We start from the raw sequence: 12,914 nt of genomic DNA on the forward strand, positions 1-12,914 counted from the left end.
AACTTATTTTTTTTTGCTATTTCAAATATCCAAGCAGATTTTCGCATGATTTTCTTGATGTATTAATTGCTCTCGATTTGCTCCATATTGCTCTGCAATTCGTTTTTTATTTTATAGTAGGGGATTGATTGTGTAACTTAAATGTGGTGAAAATCCGAAAATTGAATAGCTGTTAGCCAATCGTTGTGCTTGTCTTCTCTTGAACCTAATATGCGATTGGCTATCTTTCCGCGCTAACTTCCCGACGTTAGATAACATGCAGTCATTCATCTTTTTAGTCATCTTCAGTTTTCACTGACTGATTGCCGGTAAAACAGAAAGGTTGGTGACGTCACGTTAACATTTCAGGGAAAATTCAAGAGATGGAAACACCATCGGAAGTAAAGTTTTATATTCTGCGCTGCTTTGACGTTTTAGAATTTTACAAAATAACTATCTTTTTGTTGACGATTCTTTCGTGCGAATAAGGCAACGTAAACGATGAACGTAGACGTCGAGAGTGACGGAGAATCCAGCGACTCTATAGATGCAAATAATGGTAATAAATATCTTTAAAAAGTGTTGCGAATAACTCCATTTTACCATACATATAGCTAATAATTTATAGTGTAATCTTATTAATTAGAACTGTGGATATATAATTTAACCTGATTTAAATGGATTATAATCCAGGCTTAGAGATAGCAGCGAGAACAGGACCGAATGTAGCACCGTTTTCAATTAACAACCCTACGGAAGGTCCTCCGGACAGCACTTTTGATTTAACTTTACCAGCTACACATTCTGTATGTATAAAATATCCATATACCAGCTTGATAGTTGTCTTGGCTTAACATTAAATAATGATCTTAGTATTTGGGAAACAACCTGGAGGAGTTACGTGGAAGGACAATATTGGATGATGGAATTTATATGAACCTACCTCTGTTAGTAAAACAGTCAATAATATTTCCGGGGCAGACTCTTCCAATGACAATTTTTGATAAACCGACCATAGACATGCTTCAAAAATGTATCCAGAGTGACCGTACGTTTGGTGTGATTTGTTTGAATTACAATGAAAAAGTGGCAATTGGTACAACAGCAGAGATTTATCAATATATGGAAGGCAACGAAGCAGAAGGATTCCGTGTAAAAGCAAAAGGCAGACAACGTTTTAAAATCCTACAAGTCATACAGGTATAGTAATCAGTATCTTGCAAAATGATATTCTCAATGCTAAAACATTGTATATTTTCAATTCAACAGGGATATGGAAAAAGATCAGCGAACGTGAAGATTCTTCCTGAAATCACACTTGGACATCCTTTTCTAGACGCTCGACTAGCTTCTCTAGATAACCTAAGACTAACACCGAAAAATCTCGAAGAGGAACGTAAGCTAGATCGTATAGAAAGAATGGATGCAGCAGTAACACCTTGGCCAGCCTGGGTATATAAGCAGTACGATCCAAGAAGATTATCCCTAAAAATAAAACAGTACCTTCAGTTCATAGAGACACGTATGTAGAATGAATTACGTAACTCTAGTAGAATCTGTTTACATCCTAAATAATTTTAATCCTATGCGTAACATAAAGGAGGTAGCAACATACCAGAGGATCCTGTAGAGCTATCCTTTTGGATACCACATAATTTGTTGTTGGACGACAGCCAAAGAATAATGTTGCTAAATTACGACTGTGCAATATCCAGGCTGCAACGCGAACTTGCTTACCTAGACAAGGTAAATTATAGAAAATTTTGTATTCGAACCATTCCACAAAGAACTTTCTATCTATTATTTAATTGAAAGCAGGACAGAATTTTTGAGTGTCGTAACTGCAGCAGCATGATCTGTAAACAGTCTGACATGTTTCCAATGAGCAAAGAAGGACCACAAAGTGCATATTGCAATTTGGGTGGAGTTATACACGAGACAATTACAGTTTACAAAGCATACAACTTGGTGCAAAGCAGAGAACCAGCTTCGACAGAGTACAGTTGGTTTCCAGGGTGAGCGAAACAAAGGATCCTAGTAACTTCTGAATGCTATAAACTTTACTAATTCTTTACCACTTTATGTCTACCTAGATACGCGTGGACTATAGCACTTTGTACAGGATGTGGCATGCACATAGGATGGTTATTCACTGCTGTTCAAAAAGGCCTGAGGCCCGAAGCCGTATGGGGTCTTACAAGAAAAAGTCTAAGATCGCGTACAAGACGTAATAAAAAAAGAAGTGAGTCTCCAGGATATTGAGTTTCTTTTCACGAGGAATCAGCGACATTCTGAAGACCCTAAATACTCGCCTTTACGATATCCACTTTTAAGACTATGTTGCATATATCTGGATACTAATTGATGTTGAACAACATAAAAAACAAAGGACGCTATTATAATCGGCATAAATATCTAAGACTACTTTTACAGCCTTTAAAATCTATAGCATTGGCCGATATGCAAATAAGATATGATATACCACTTGGAATATCTTGTATTACTTTATCATGACGTCTCACCGTATTGTGGAATGAAAGCAATTGGATCTACAATAAAAGTAAATATTTATATCCGATATAAAACATTGCCTATTATATCTCCAAGTATATTGGGATTGGTTCGGTTTTGGATTGATGTGAAATATAAATAAAAAAGTACAACTGACCGATCGCTTCGACCATTGCTCTCGCATATCGTATATTTCTCGATTACCTTAAATCAATGAATTTTTATATAATAATAATCATCATCATTAATCATCATCATAGTCCTCATCATATCATCTCAATAATAATCGCAATTATTCATCACGTCGCATACGTTTTACACAGCTGGCTTTAATCGAATTCGTTCTCTCGCATTTTTCCTTCTTTTAATCATAATTCCCACATATCAATTAAACCATTTTATTTATTCACTCGCTATCTTTCTCTTTTATATCCTTGTAAGCTTCTTTCTCTCCCATTTCAAATGTATATCGCCATTATCCGCGATTCTCTCCTCGTGGGCTTTCAATTCAACGTCTTCGACGTAATCCTTGGACGTGAATTATCCAAACCTAGCCGGCCTGTTCATAATTAACGAGTTATGAGGAGAGCTCTTTAAGCTTTGCGCTTGCCGCCACTATTCATTTTGTGACACACGTCTCTCCCATCTCTCTTTCTGTCCCACATTGTTTTATCCTCCTCTGTCCACAGTGACTCCCGTGACCCTCGAACAATTTAATTTAATTTTTTTTTGATAACGGAAGAATATATCTGTGTAGCGTTGCGAAATCGTAATTGTAAGAGCAAATGAAATTTCAAGGATAACAGATTAATCGTTTGGCATACGGATAAAGTTCGTCTCTCGTCTTTGCGACTGTCCTTAACGTCCAGATCGTCCAGAGAGAGAACAAAGTTCTTGAAGAGGTCACGCTCGTCTAGCTGCGATTGTCCTCCGTAATGCGTGTCCTCTGTTATATCTGGGTGCTAAAATGTCTGCACTCATATATATGTGTATAACGTAAATTCTCCATTGCTGATTAGCGCGAGTCCTTTCGCTTCTTACTAGAAAGATTGAATTGCTTCCGTAAGTTATCCTGTGTCCACGTGTCCTTCGGTCCTTCGTAAATGGACCACAGCATTCACAAAGGACCGAAGGCGATTACATTGATGTACAGTGCACGTCCTCTCGTTCCTGGAGTTCGACCATATATTCCAGAAAAGAGAAAGAGGATTAAGCGAGGATACACACGAGGCGCTAAACCGTTCTGGATGTACAGTGACATTTTCTCTTGGTTTAATATATATTAAATAACATCGTCTTCGAGAAGAGTACGTTGGGACAGTATACCATGCCGCATTAAATCATTGTGGAATCGCATGGCGCCGATTTCAATTCTCATTAATCACGTATTCGTTTTTTGGTCCATTCGTAGTTGGATTACACTTAGATACAGATATGGAGGAGAAAAGAGAGAGAGAGAGAGAGAAAGAGAGTAAAGAGATACAGAAGACGAGAAGAAGACGTACGTCGTTGGGCACAATTCGATAAAGTGATTAGTCATCCTTATCGTCGCCTTTATTTCAGTCCCTCACTACGTTCTCCTTTCTATTCGCAGCTTTTGGCTCTTCAGCTGTTCTTTTCTTCATCATTTCTCTTGATTTATTCGACGACCACCTTCTCGAAATCCTGACGTCCGAAAGCTTGGCGACTCTTCAAATCCTCTTCCCACTTTTGTCTACGCGTTTACAAGTCTGCACAGACACAATTGATATTCTCTAGAATTTCAGTGACATTTTTATCTAAAGATCAAGAGAAGGTTATTCTCTATTTTAATCGTGTACAACTCACTCTCGATTTCCGACCCTGCAGAGATGAGTTTGGTGTGCGGCTGTGCAGCTGTGCTCGGCTGTTGGCTATTCAGTTGCGCGCTGGACGCTGGCGCAGCGAAGCCAGGAGGTGGCTGCATCGCCCAATGCTGCGGTGCGTTCTGCTCCTGTGATATTATAGATTAGGCGGAAATAAATATCGAGTGGAGATGAGCATAGGTCAGATGCTAGATATAAAAGCGATACGCCAATAAGGTAAAGGATCGTAATTGTAGCAAGGAACTGTGGTGTCGCACCTGTTGCGCATTGTGAGAGACAGTGTGCGATGGATGAGCATGTGGAAATTGCCAAGTGCCGGTAGCCTGGAAAGGCAGAGGCCTGGAGGAGCTAACAATGGCGGGATCGATCGAAGTCCAGTCGGCGATCGGTCCAAAATTATTCCAACCACCCTTCTGATGAAGGGGTTGATGGTGGAATTGTTGTTGCTGTTGCTGCTGTTGTTGCTGCTGATTGTTTATGTCACACCAATCTTTGAGGCTGTACACTGCAGCATCTCCTGCGCATTTGCCAACCCCTTGGGATAAAAGATAGTACTGCGATGAGCAATTGAGACTATCGGATTAACTAGCTGTTAGAGTATTGTATCGGAGAATTACCTGGGGCGTTAATTAGAGGATTACCATTGGGCAAATATGTCGTCTGCTGGGGCGGCTGCGTCCCGGTGAACAGAACGCCCGACGAATGACTCATGAACGGCAATATCTTACTACCTGTAGACATAACTAATTCCATAAGATATAACAGGGTGTCCAGAGGCATTTGGCAAATAGATGCCGTCGATACCTCCCTCTAGGACTTGGATACGTCTGTCTAGCGAACTGATGAGATGATTAACTAACCCGAGAGAGCAGTGTTCGTCGGCGCAGGCCTCGGTATACCCAAGCCAAATGAGTTCATGTGATTCGCAGCGGATCCCGGAAATCCTGGCGGTGGGAGCCTGCTACGCTGGGCAAGATTACTCGCCGTTACCGTTCCTGGTGCTGCACTAGGTGCTGTACTCGGGGGTAATAGATTCTGTGGAAGCCTCGACAGAAGCGAATGTGATTGTTGAAGCGCCTGGAGATTTTGCAGATGCTGCGCCTGTTGTTGTAGGTGAGCTATGTGAGCAACCTGGAGATAATGAGAGAATAACGTTAGGATGAGTTGGCGCAAAAAAATATAAAAAATTTTCGCAATTTCTAACTGCCGTTAACTACCTGCGGAAAGTGTTGCGGACCAAGACCAGCAAGTCCCTGTTGCTGCTGCGCCCTGCTTTGCTCCTCTCGTTCCCGTTGTTGCTGCTGTTGCTGCTGAAACAACCTCTGCTGCTGCAACTGAATCTCGTTCTCCATAAGTTCCGCCAGTGCCTTTTGAGTCTCGTGGAATGGATCGAAACCAAGATCATCCTCGGGTTTAACGTCGGCGCCGGGTTCCTCATGCTTGTGTACCTCGTCCAGGGTGGCGTGTCCATTCTGTTTGATGTATTCGCAATTTTCCTGGTTCTGCTGTGCCTTTACGCATGGTAGGCGAGATCTCTCATATCAAAAAAAATAAAGATACACCTTACTCAACTCACCTGCATAGTAAGCCTTTGCCTGAGTGAATTCTGCTGGAAGTCGGCCATGAACTTGGAAGCTGGCGAATTAACAAGAATACTCGAGGTGAAGGTGGCCGTGTTCCCGGTGATGTTCGCGGTGAATTGTGAATTCGTGTAGACCTCGCCATCGATGAAATCCTCATTGAAATTGACCCCAGGCGAGCCAGTGGGACTGGACTTACGGGCGACGTGATTCGACCTGGTGGACTCCGGTTGGAATCCAAAAGCCGCTTGCCAATCCTCACTGGAGTGTACCGCCGGCAAGGAGTCCGGTATGGCAGCCAAACCCGTACTCGTCCAGTCGAGAGATTGATTTGCTGCACGTGAAAGAAAAAACCTCTATAAAAATATCTTCTCCAGTGAGACAAAGAAAAACGTGACCTCCTGAAAAGTTCATCAGGTTCCCATCCAGGTTGGATCAGTGCCTGATGGTGTGTTGTATAAAAAATATCTTCCACCTGAACCTCCTCCTCTTACAATCACTACTACTGACACCTCGTTATACGCATATGGCAGAGCTAAGTATACCTCGAGTGAAGTCACATTTTTTCCTTTCTCTTTCTAGTTTGATTCCTCGTATTATTCTAAGGACACTACGTGCCTGTCTGAGAGGTAGGTGGCGTCGAGGCGACGACCGCAGATATTTTCTGGAAGCTGTTCGAGCTGAAGAAACTGTTATTGTCCGCCTGAAAGATGGACCGATGGTTGAGTTGCGTTTGGGAGCCGTTGACCAGCGGATTGCACTGCAGTCCTGGAGGAGGCTGCTGAACGTTTCCACCCTGGGAGGAGTTCGTGCTAGCCGGCGACGTACCTAGAGACGACACGCACAGACCTCTACACTACGAGACGCGATCGACTCGCTTTGCGCCTCCGTCAATGCCAGAATAAACAGCTCCATCATTTTTAAAATTACTGTTTCGCACACCTCGATTAAATTATTTATCATAAAACATTTATAAACCGGAGCCACGTGCACCTTCGCCCAGGAAACTGATCTATCCTCGTCCTTACCTCATCGGAGTCCCGCACAACTCCATTATCTTGACACTGCTTATTAATACTTACCTGGTGCACAGAAAATCAGATAGCATCATCGGTACAGTACACGTATGTTATATTTTGTCAGCAGTGAAAGCTCATTCTCGTACGAATCTATTTGTACTCTGACACTGAGTTGTGCAAAGAAAAAATTAATTAAAGGCACTGACAAAATCATTCTGACACAAGGTTCTCAAATTCCTGGGCATAGGATTTTCGTGGGATCGCGGCTAATTTTACTAGCGTAAGATAACCCGGTATTACAAGTCTCAGGATAAGATTATAGTAAGCGTACAGAAACAAAACATAAAACACGACTTCGATGTTGTTTTCTGATGAACTCTCTTTATTTTGGCATATAGTATTAATCAACTTTTAATGTATCATATATATCTATGTAGTACTAGTATAACTATACCGCGAATGTGTGTAACGTGGTATTTCATATCACTTTTATCTCTATGCTTGTTGAGAAATACACATATATAATGCGTGTGTGGGTGTGTGTGTTTAGATACTGTATGAACAGAGTGAGGCACATGTGTTGTTTTTGTTCTTTTACCATCATTCAGCACTATATGGCACTTGTGCTATATCGTTATCCGCAAATTCTACTTATTGAAGTTACACGTTTCTAATCTTACACGTCGATTCTTCGCTTTCTTTTAATATTAATTTCTCTCTAGGTCTTTTAAGTTCCTATGGGCTATCTCTTACGATATTCGTGAGAAAGTGGGTGGGAGCGGGGTGTCCTTCGTTGGAAAATACTTAGGATCATCCACCAAGATTAGTACAGATTAGATTAGAGTCTTTTTTTTAAGAGTAAAATACGAAAACCATTATAAGACCGAATTGATGGTTTCCTACTTCTTTTTCTGTTAAACAATAAAGACAGCCTTGTCGTTAGCACCGGTTTAGATTCGAAAGACATATTCTTGGATTTTTTACTTCTCTATGAGCCTTTCGACGTGGCGATAAATATCGAAGCTGGATTTAATAAACGAGCTCGGACGCTGGTTCAGCCAAGGGACAGTATTGACGTGAGTATCGATGGAGGTTGAGTATTTAGACAAAACAATCTCGTTCGGTTTCGATATAAAAGAAAGAAGAGAAGGGACAGAGTGAAATAGAGAAAGGAATACGAGGATTGTCAACAACGAAGGAGCACGCAGTCAATAATGAGAAAAATAACAGTGAGCATAAAGAACTCACCTAACACAGCCATGCCACCATTATCCTCGCCGGATTCCGTAAGACGTTCGCCATTATGATTTGGATTGGAATCCTCGGAACTGGAAACAGTACTAGCCGGTGTGCTTCCTTCGCGCTGAGGTTCAGCTTCGCTTTCGGACTGGCTGCGTTCGCCATTCTCCATAAGTCCATTCACCTTAACTTCTTCTGGAGCAGGTTTTTTTATCTGTGCAGATTGGGATTTTTGCTGCTGCTGTGATTGTAATTGTGACTGGGAATCAGGTTTGCAGCGTCCTGCAGTTTTCTGTGTCGCAGAAGACGACGATGACGATGACATCTGTTCTTCCCTTGGTGTGTCTCCGGTAAAATTTCTGCCTTCCTTGGTAATAGTTGTCTGCGAAGAGACCTGGGGACCCGAGCTCGATTCCGATCTGGATGTCGTCCTCGTACTCGTGCCATGTTTTTCTTTGTTCTGTGAGTTTTTATGCTTGTTCCTGGCAGCCTGTGCCTTGCTCTCACTGTTGCTCTTGCCACGTCTCTGTGAGCCCGCACTGTTCTCTCCTTTGTTGTTGTTGTTCTGAGAGGATGACAGGGTTGCGTGATTCTGTTGCACCGGATTGCTACCACTAGTGCCATTCAGCGAGTTTGACTGTGTTGTAGAGGTTTGCGTTGGCGGTGAGGATTCCTTGCCATTTGGCTGTGTGTCTAGGAAAGTAAAAGATAAATTGATAATTATTCATACTACATGGTTACAGTATATAGTACATTTTTCATAGTCGAAACTTACTGTTTGTTTGGCCAGGTTGTAACGAGGGCCAGGCCTCTTTAGACTGTGAACTAACAGTACCGTTTTCCCGGACGATACTCCCAGTGGAAGGTGGAGAAGGTGTCGGTTTCCTGGTGAACGTAATAATTCAAAGGTTTAGTGTTTTGTTACAAAGGTATGTTATAATTGCTGGAATTTACCGCTGTAAGGCCGAGGCGTGAGCGTGCAGGGACTGCACTAATTTTCTTTCATACTCCTGATGTTTGCCCTGGTGCATCTCCTCCTTGGTAAAGGAAGCTTCCTGGTCTCCTAAGTCGTGCAGGTACATGCAGTCTGGCTTTGGACAGGCCTGATTACGCATAAAATGCGAACAATACTTCGTCGTGCCTAAGGACGTTTTAACCGTCCTACCATCAACGACGATATTGTTCACCGCCTCTATCGCCCTCAGCGCGTCCTCTTGTCGCTGTTTTAATTCAACAATAAGCGTCCTGTTGCTTTCATTATAACAAAACATTGCACAGCGATAAAAATGGATCTCACTTACCTGGTAAGTGACATAGGCTGAGGCACTGGGTCCCTGCGATCCAGCATAGGAAGTACTCTGATTGATCACAACCTTATGAATCTTTCCAAACTTCCCAAAGTACTCATGCCTCTTCAACACCTGGAACACATCATAAATATTTCTATTGTTTCTTCACAGCACTACTAATAGAAGCTCTTCCATGAACTATTTCTGTCTGATAAGAAACACTCACGTCGGCATCTGCCAACCGCATTGGGAGGCCGACCACAAAGACGAGGTTCTTTTGCACAACGCGCACGTTTGCCAGATGTTTACGATTTTCTGTGACCCGCTGCTTGCGCTGCTGATCTTTCAGCCTCTTCTCCGCCTTCAACCTGATTACCGAGTGGCGCACAGACACAGACACATAGCACAATTAGTAACCACCAAGGATAAATACCCAAGACATAACCTCACTATCTTGGGTTTACCTCCCGATTTCTTCCTTCGTGAGGGGTTTGAAGTCGGCGGGGTTCTCCGAGTAGGCCTTCCTACACGCGGGACAAAGGCCATTCTCATCGGTGCGAATCCTATGCCAGCAGAATCGACAAATCTGATATCCACAGGTGCATGGAAAGAAGTTCAGGTCGTCAACTTCCAATGGCTCCATGCACAATGGACACTCGACTGCATCCTCGCCGCTTTGATTTAACACCGACATCCTCTCTCTCGGTTAACCACGCCTGGTACAAGTCACGGCAATGGGGAAGAAGAAAGGTTCCTTCGGAGCCCACGATTCCTATGGAGGAGGTTCATTAGAGTCAGACGATGATACACCAACACAACACTGATAACACTTACACGTAGGGCTTATATTAATTTCTTTGTACTAGATTGCCAACACTGTCTGCAACTTGAACTGTTGTGCTGGCTTCCTTTTGCTATCTACAACAGATACAAATTAATCATCAACAAATTCCATGAAGTATACTTAAAAGGGATATACCAGGATCTCTTGTGTAATGTAATCCCATGATGAACTTAAATCAATAAATGGATAATCCACTATGTACAACTATTTAAAATAAATAATATATAATTCTAAATTTAAGAAAAACCATTAAATTAGTTTAATCAAAAATTATGCAACAACTGTAAAGAAACGTAATATGCGTAAAGCGATGAAATTCTATAACAAAACCTGAAGAAAAAGTTGCCTCTGACAGTAGCTGTCACACCTAACAAAGAACGCCCAAGGAATGCGAAATCCCACGAACTCACGAAATCACAAAAAACTTGATACAGCACGTAAGAGACAAATCACAAAAGTAAGAAATCATCCAGGAAGAACCGTCCCTGCCGTTGAAATATCGCGAACGTATAAGGATGATACGGAAACAGCTGTTGATGGCGTTGGGAGGCAAAGAAACGTCACAGAGATCTTTAAATGTCCCATATAACCATAAAACAGATACGAAACCGTGAGAAAAACGTATTAACGACACTGGAACAACCTTCAAAAATCAGAAAAGACGCCAGCAAGCAGTATAAACCCAAGTCCATAAGCAGGTAGCTACGATTGAAGAAAATTGGGATAAAAGTGACGCCTCTCCCACTCGACGACGTATACCTACACCTATATCTATATAGATATATGTGTACACATATATATAGTCATACACCATACGTATATCATCTATACGTATATATCATCCATACGTATACCATCACACCCAATGTATATACGCACATATTATATAGCTATTCTAACTACACTGGCTCTCACTCCCACTCGTTTTTCCCTACCCACGCAAAGAATTGGTATATCTTTCGTTCTCGTCATATACATGTTCCCCCAGAACCCCTGTACGACAGCACATACAATCTATAGAAAAAGCAAGCTTGGGAAATCAGACTACTACGAGACAGGTACCATCGAACGGACTCCATTAATACTTCTCTCACATACTCGCAGAATCTCTAATTCTCTCTATCCCCCCTTTGTCTCTCTCCTTTTCACGCACACTGTAACACTGAATCTCTTTCTTTCTCCCTCTCTTTCACCGTCTGTCTTTTTCTGTCTCACTTAGTTAAGCACGCACTCTCCTTCTCTGTCGAGTCTTCGTCTCGAGGTAAAAGACTTGAGAATTTTAAGCTCCGATGTACACGTAGAGATCCAGAGGTATTTCCTGGAGGGTATGAGAGGATACAGGATAAATCTGAGGGCATAACGGGAATTAATACGTTCGGGAAGGTCAGTGATCTGGTGAATATCGTTAAGAGAGACAGAAGGAGACAGAGAAAGACACGGAGTCGGTCGCTGGGGTCGCCAAGTACCCCCCTCAGGAAGGGGCCAACCCGTTTTAACCTTAATTTCGACCATTTAGCACGTCAGCACCTTGCGGATTTCTAAATTGCTACTAGATTAACTACCCCGGGTATGGCTCGTCACCTCGCTAATAACTCCTGAGCCAATATTCCAACCGGGTTGTTTACTTACGTATCAACTTTTACACTACAAATCTTTTCTCTACTGGGAAATTTTTATGGTCGACGAGATCTGATCGTGCGCGAAACCACGACGCGCAAGAGCGGACGTTGCACGCGATAACGGTGGGGGATGTGTTTTAACCATAGGTTTTAATCTAATTTCAAACTAGATACCACGCTAGGGCTAAATTACCTCTAGGACCAATCGCAAGAAGCCATCTAGTTTCTTTCTTTTGGGATCAAGACTCTCATTCGTTGATTCTTTTAGACATGTTTCGGGCAGCGCGGCTGAATTATGTTTAAGGATAAAAGTGTACCGAGTGGGGGCGCTTGTCAAAACAATTATTAAATTCATTATTGTAACGTTATTAAGGCAGAGATAAGTGGGGAGATGCACAACGCTCCGGTTTTAGGCGATACCAAAAGCATGGCGCTAAATCGTAGCGGCGAGTCCGGGAGTAGGATTTCGTGATCATCGCCTCTGTCGATGTTACAGATTTCGCGTAACCGCGCGGGTCATGATCATCGTTCCAGCCGATATTGCAGTCAGCGAAAATAAATGGTTGCTCGTTGGTGGGGAAAAAGTTGCCGCCCCTCACAAACCGTTCTTGACTAACAGGCGGGGCAGCAAGGTCTTCCGTCCAACCGAACCCTAAACGTTTGTATGGACGTAATGCGCAAACAAATGTGTATATTCAAATAAAGTTCAAAGTTATAAGAAATGCATAGAAATATTGGTTTTCACTCTTTACCTCTTATCATGCCGAAAATGAACATTAAAAAATGAATGGCGAAATTCGTTGGTAAATGAAACGACCGAGAACAGTTCAAAGAGAAATTTTGAAATATCATAGATAAATATCTATAGAAAATTTAATTTAGAATTAAACGAGCATCGTGGCTGAGTCAATAACCTGTCAAGATATACCGCTGCTGGTTACGGGTTCGATCCCCCATGAAGAACTCTTTTTTCATCTTCTTTTTTTTTAT

At 42.2% G+C, this 12,914-nt stretch overlaps 2 protein-coding genes across 14 annotated transcripts; one reads left to right on the top strand and one right to left on the bottom strand.

Moving 5' to 3' along the window:
- Nucleotides 1-67: 67 nt before the first annotated feature.
- LOC107271375 (protein cereblon) lies at nucleotides 68-2,646 on the top strand. Its single transcript, XM_015747316.2, has 7 exons — nucleotides 68-538; nucleotides 673-785; nucleotides 853-1,179; nucleotides 1,249-1,501; nucleotides 1,580-1,725; nucleotides 1,798-1,994; nucleotides 2,073-2,646. Exons 1-7 carry the CDS (start codon nucleotides 481-483, stop codon nucleotides 2,239-2,241), a joined length of 1,263 nt encoding a protein of 420 aa, XP_015602802.1. The 5' UTR covers nucleotides 68-480; the 3' UTR covers nucleotides 2,242-2,646.
- A 4-nt stretch (nucleotides 2,647-2,650) lies between these two features.
- Nucleotides 2,651-12,052, bottom strand: LOC107271372 (AF4/FMR2 family member 4). Of its 13 annotated transcripts, none has more exons than XM_015747314.2 (16): nucleotides 11,935-12,052; nucleotides 10,296-10,379; nucleotides 9,926-10,233; nucleotides 9,688-9,829; nucleotides 9,474-9,593; nucleotides 9,127-9,392; nucleotides 8,948-9,057; nucleotides 8,182-8,865; nucleotides 6,533-6,742; nucleotides 5,911-6,248; nucleotides 5,552-5,806; nucleotides 5,195-5,465; nucleotides 4,952-5,077; nucleotides 4,592-4,869; nucleotides 4,318-4,462; nucleotides 2,651-4,244 (listed from the first exon to the last, which is right to left on the bottom strand). In XM_015747314.2, exons 3-16 carry the CDS (start codon nucleotides 10,153-10,155, stop codon nucleotides 4,213-4,215), a joined length of 3,207 nt encoding a protein of 1,068 aa, XP_015602800.1. In that variant the 5' UTR covers nucleotides 10,156-10,233; nucleotides 10,296-10,379; nucleotides 11,935-12,052; the 3' UTR covers nucleotides 2,651-4,212. The 13 variants fall into 13 exon arrangements, with proteins under 13 accessions (XP_015602800.1, XP_015602796.1, XP_015602795.1 ...); XM_015747310.2 differs by having other exon boundaries at nucleotides 5,552-5,836; XM_015747309.2 differs by having other exon boundaries at nucleotides 5,552-5,839.
- Between the last annotated feature and the right edge of the window lie 862 nt (nucleotides 12,053-12,914).

Source organism: Cephus cinctus, unplaced genomic scaffold (assembly GCF_000341935.2).
Source record: "Cephus cinctus unplaced genomic scaffold, Ccin1 Ccin1_scaffold0935, whole genome shotgun sequence".
Lineage (NCBI taxonomy): Eukaryota > Metazoa > Arthropoda > Insecta > Hymenoptera > Cephidae > Cephus > Cephus cinctus.

What these genes read in the sequence shown, in the direction of transcription:
- LOC107271375 (XM_015747316.2), top strand. Translation starts at nt 481, where the DNA reads ATGAACGTAGACGTCGAGAGTGACGGAGAATCCAGCGACTCTATAGAT. An exon ending in CCTTCAGTTCATAGAGACAC is followed by an intron (nt 1,502 to 1,579) that starts GTATGTAGAATG and finishes CGTAACATAAAG; the next exon opens with GAGGTAGCAACATACCAGAG. An exon ending in AACTTGCTTACCTAGACAAG is followed by an intron (nt 1,726 to 1,797) that starts GTAAATTATAGA and finishes AATTGAAAGCAG; the next exon opens with GACAGAATTTTTGAGTGTCG.
- LOC107271372 (XM_015747303.2), bottom strand. Translation starts at nt 10,155, where the DNA reads ATGTCGGTGTTAAATCAAAGCGGCGAGGATGCAGTCGAGTGTCCATTG. An exon ending in TGCGGTTGGCAGATGCCGAC is followed by an intron (nt 9,594 to 9,687) that starts GTGAGTGTTTCT and finishes GATGTGTTCCAG; the next exon opens with GTGTTGAAGAGGCATGAGTA. An exon ending in TCTCTCACAATGCGCAACAG is followed by an intron (nt 4,463 to 4,591) that starts GTGCGACACCAC and finishes ATAATATCACAG; the next exon opens with GAGCAGAACGCACCGCAGCA.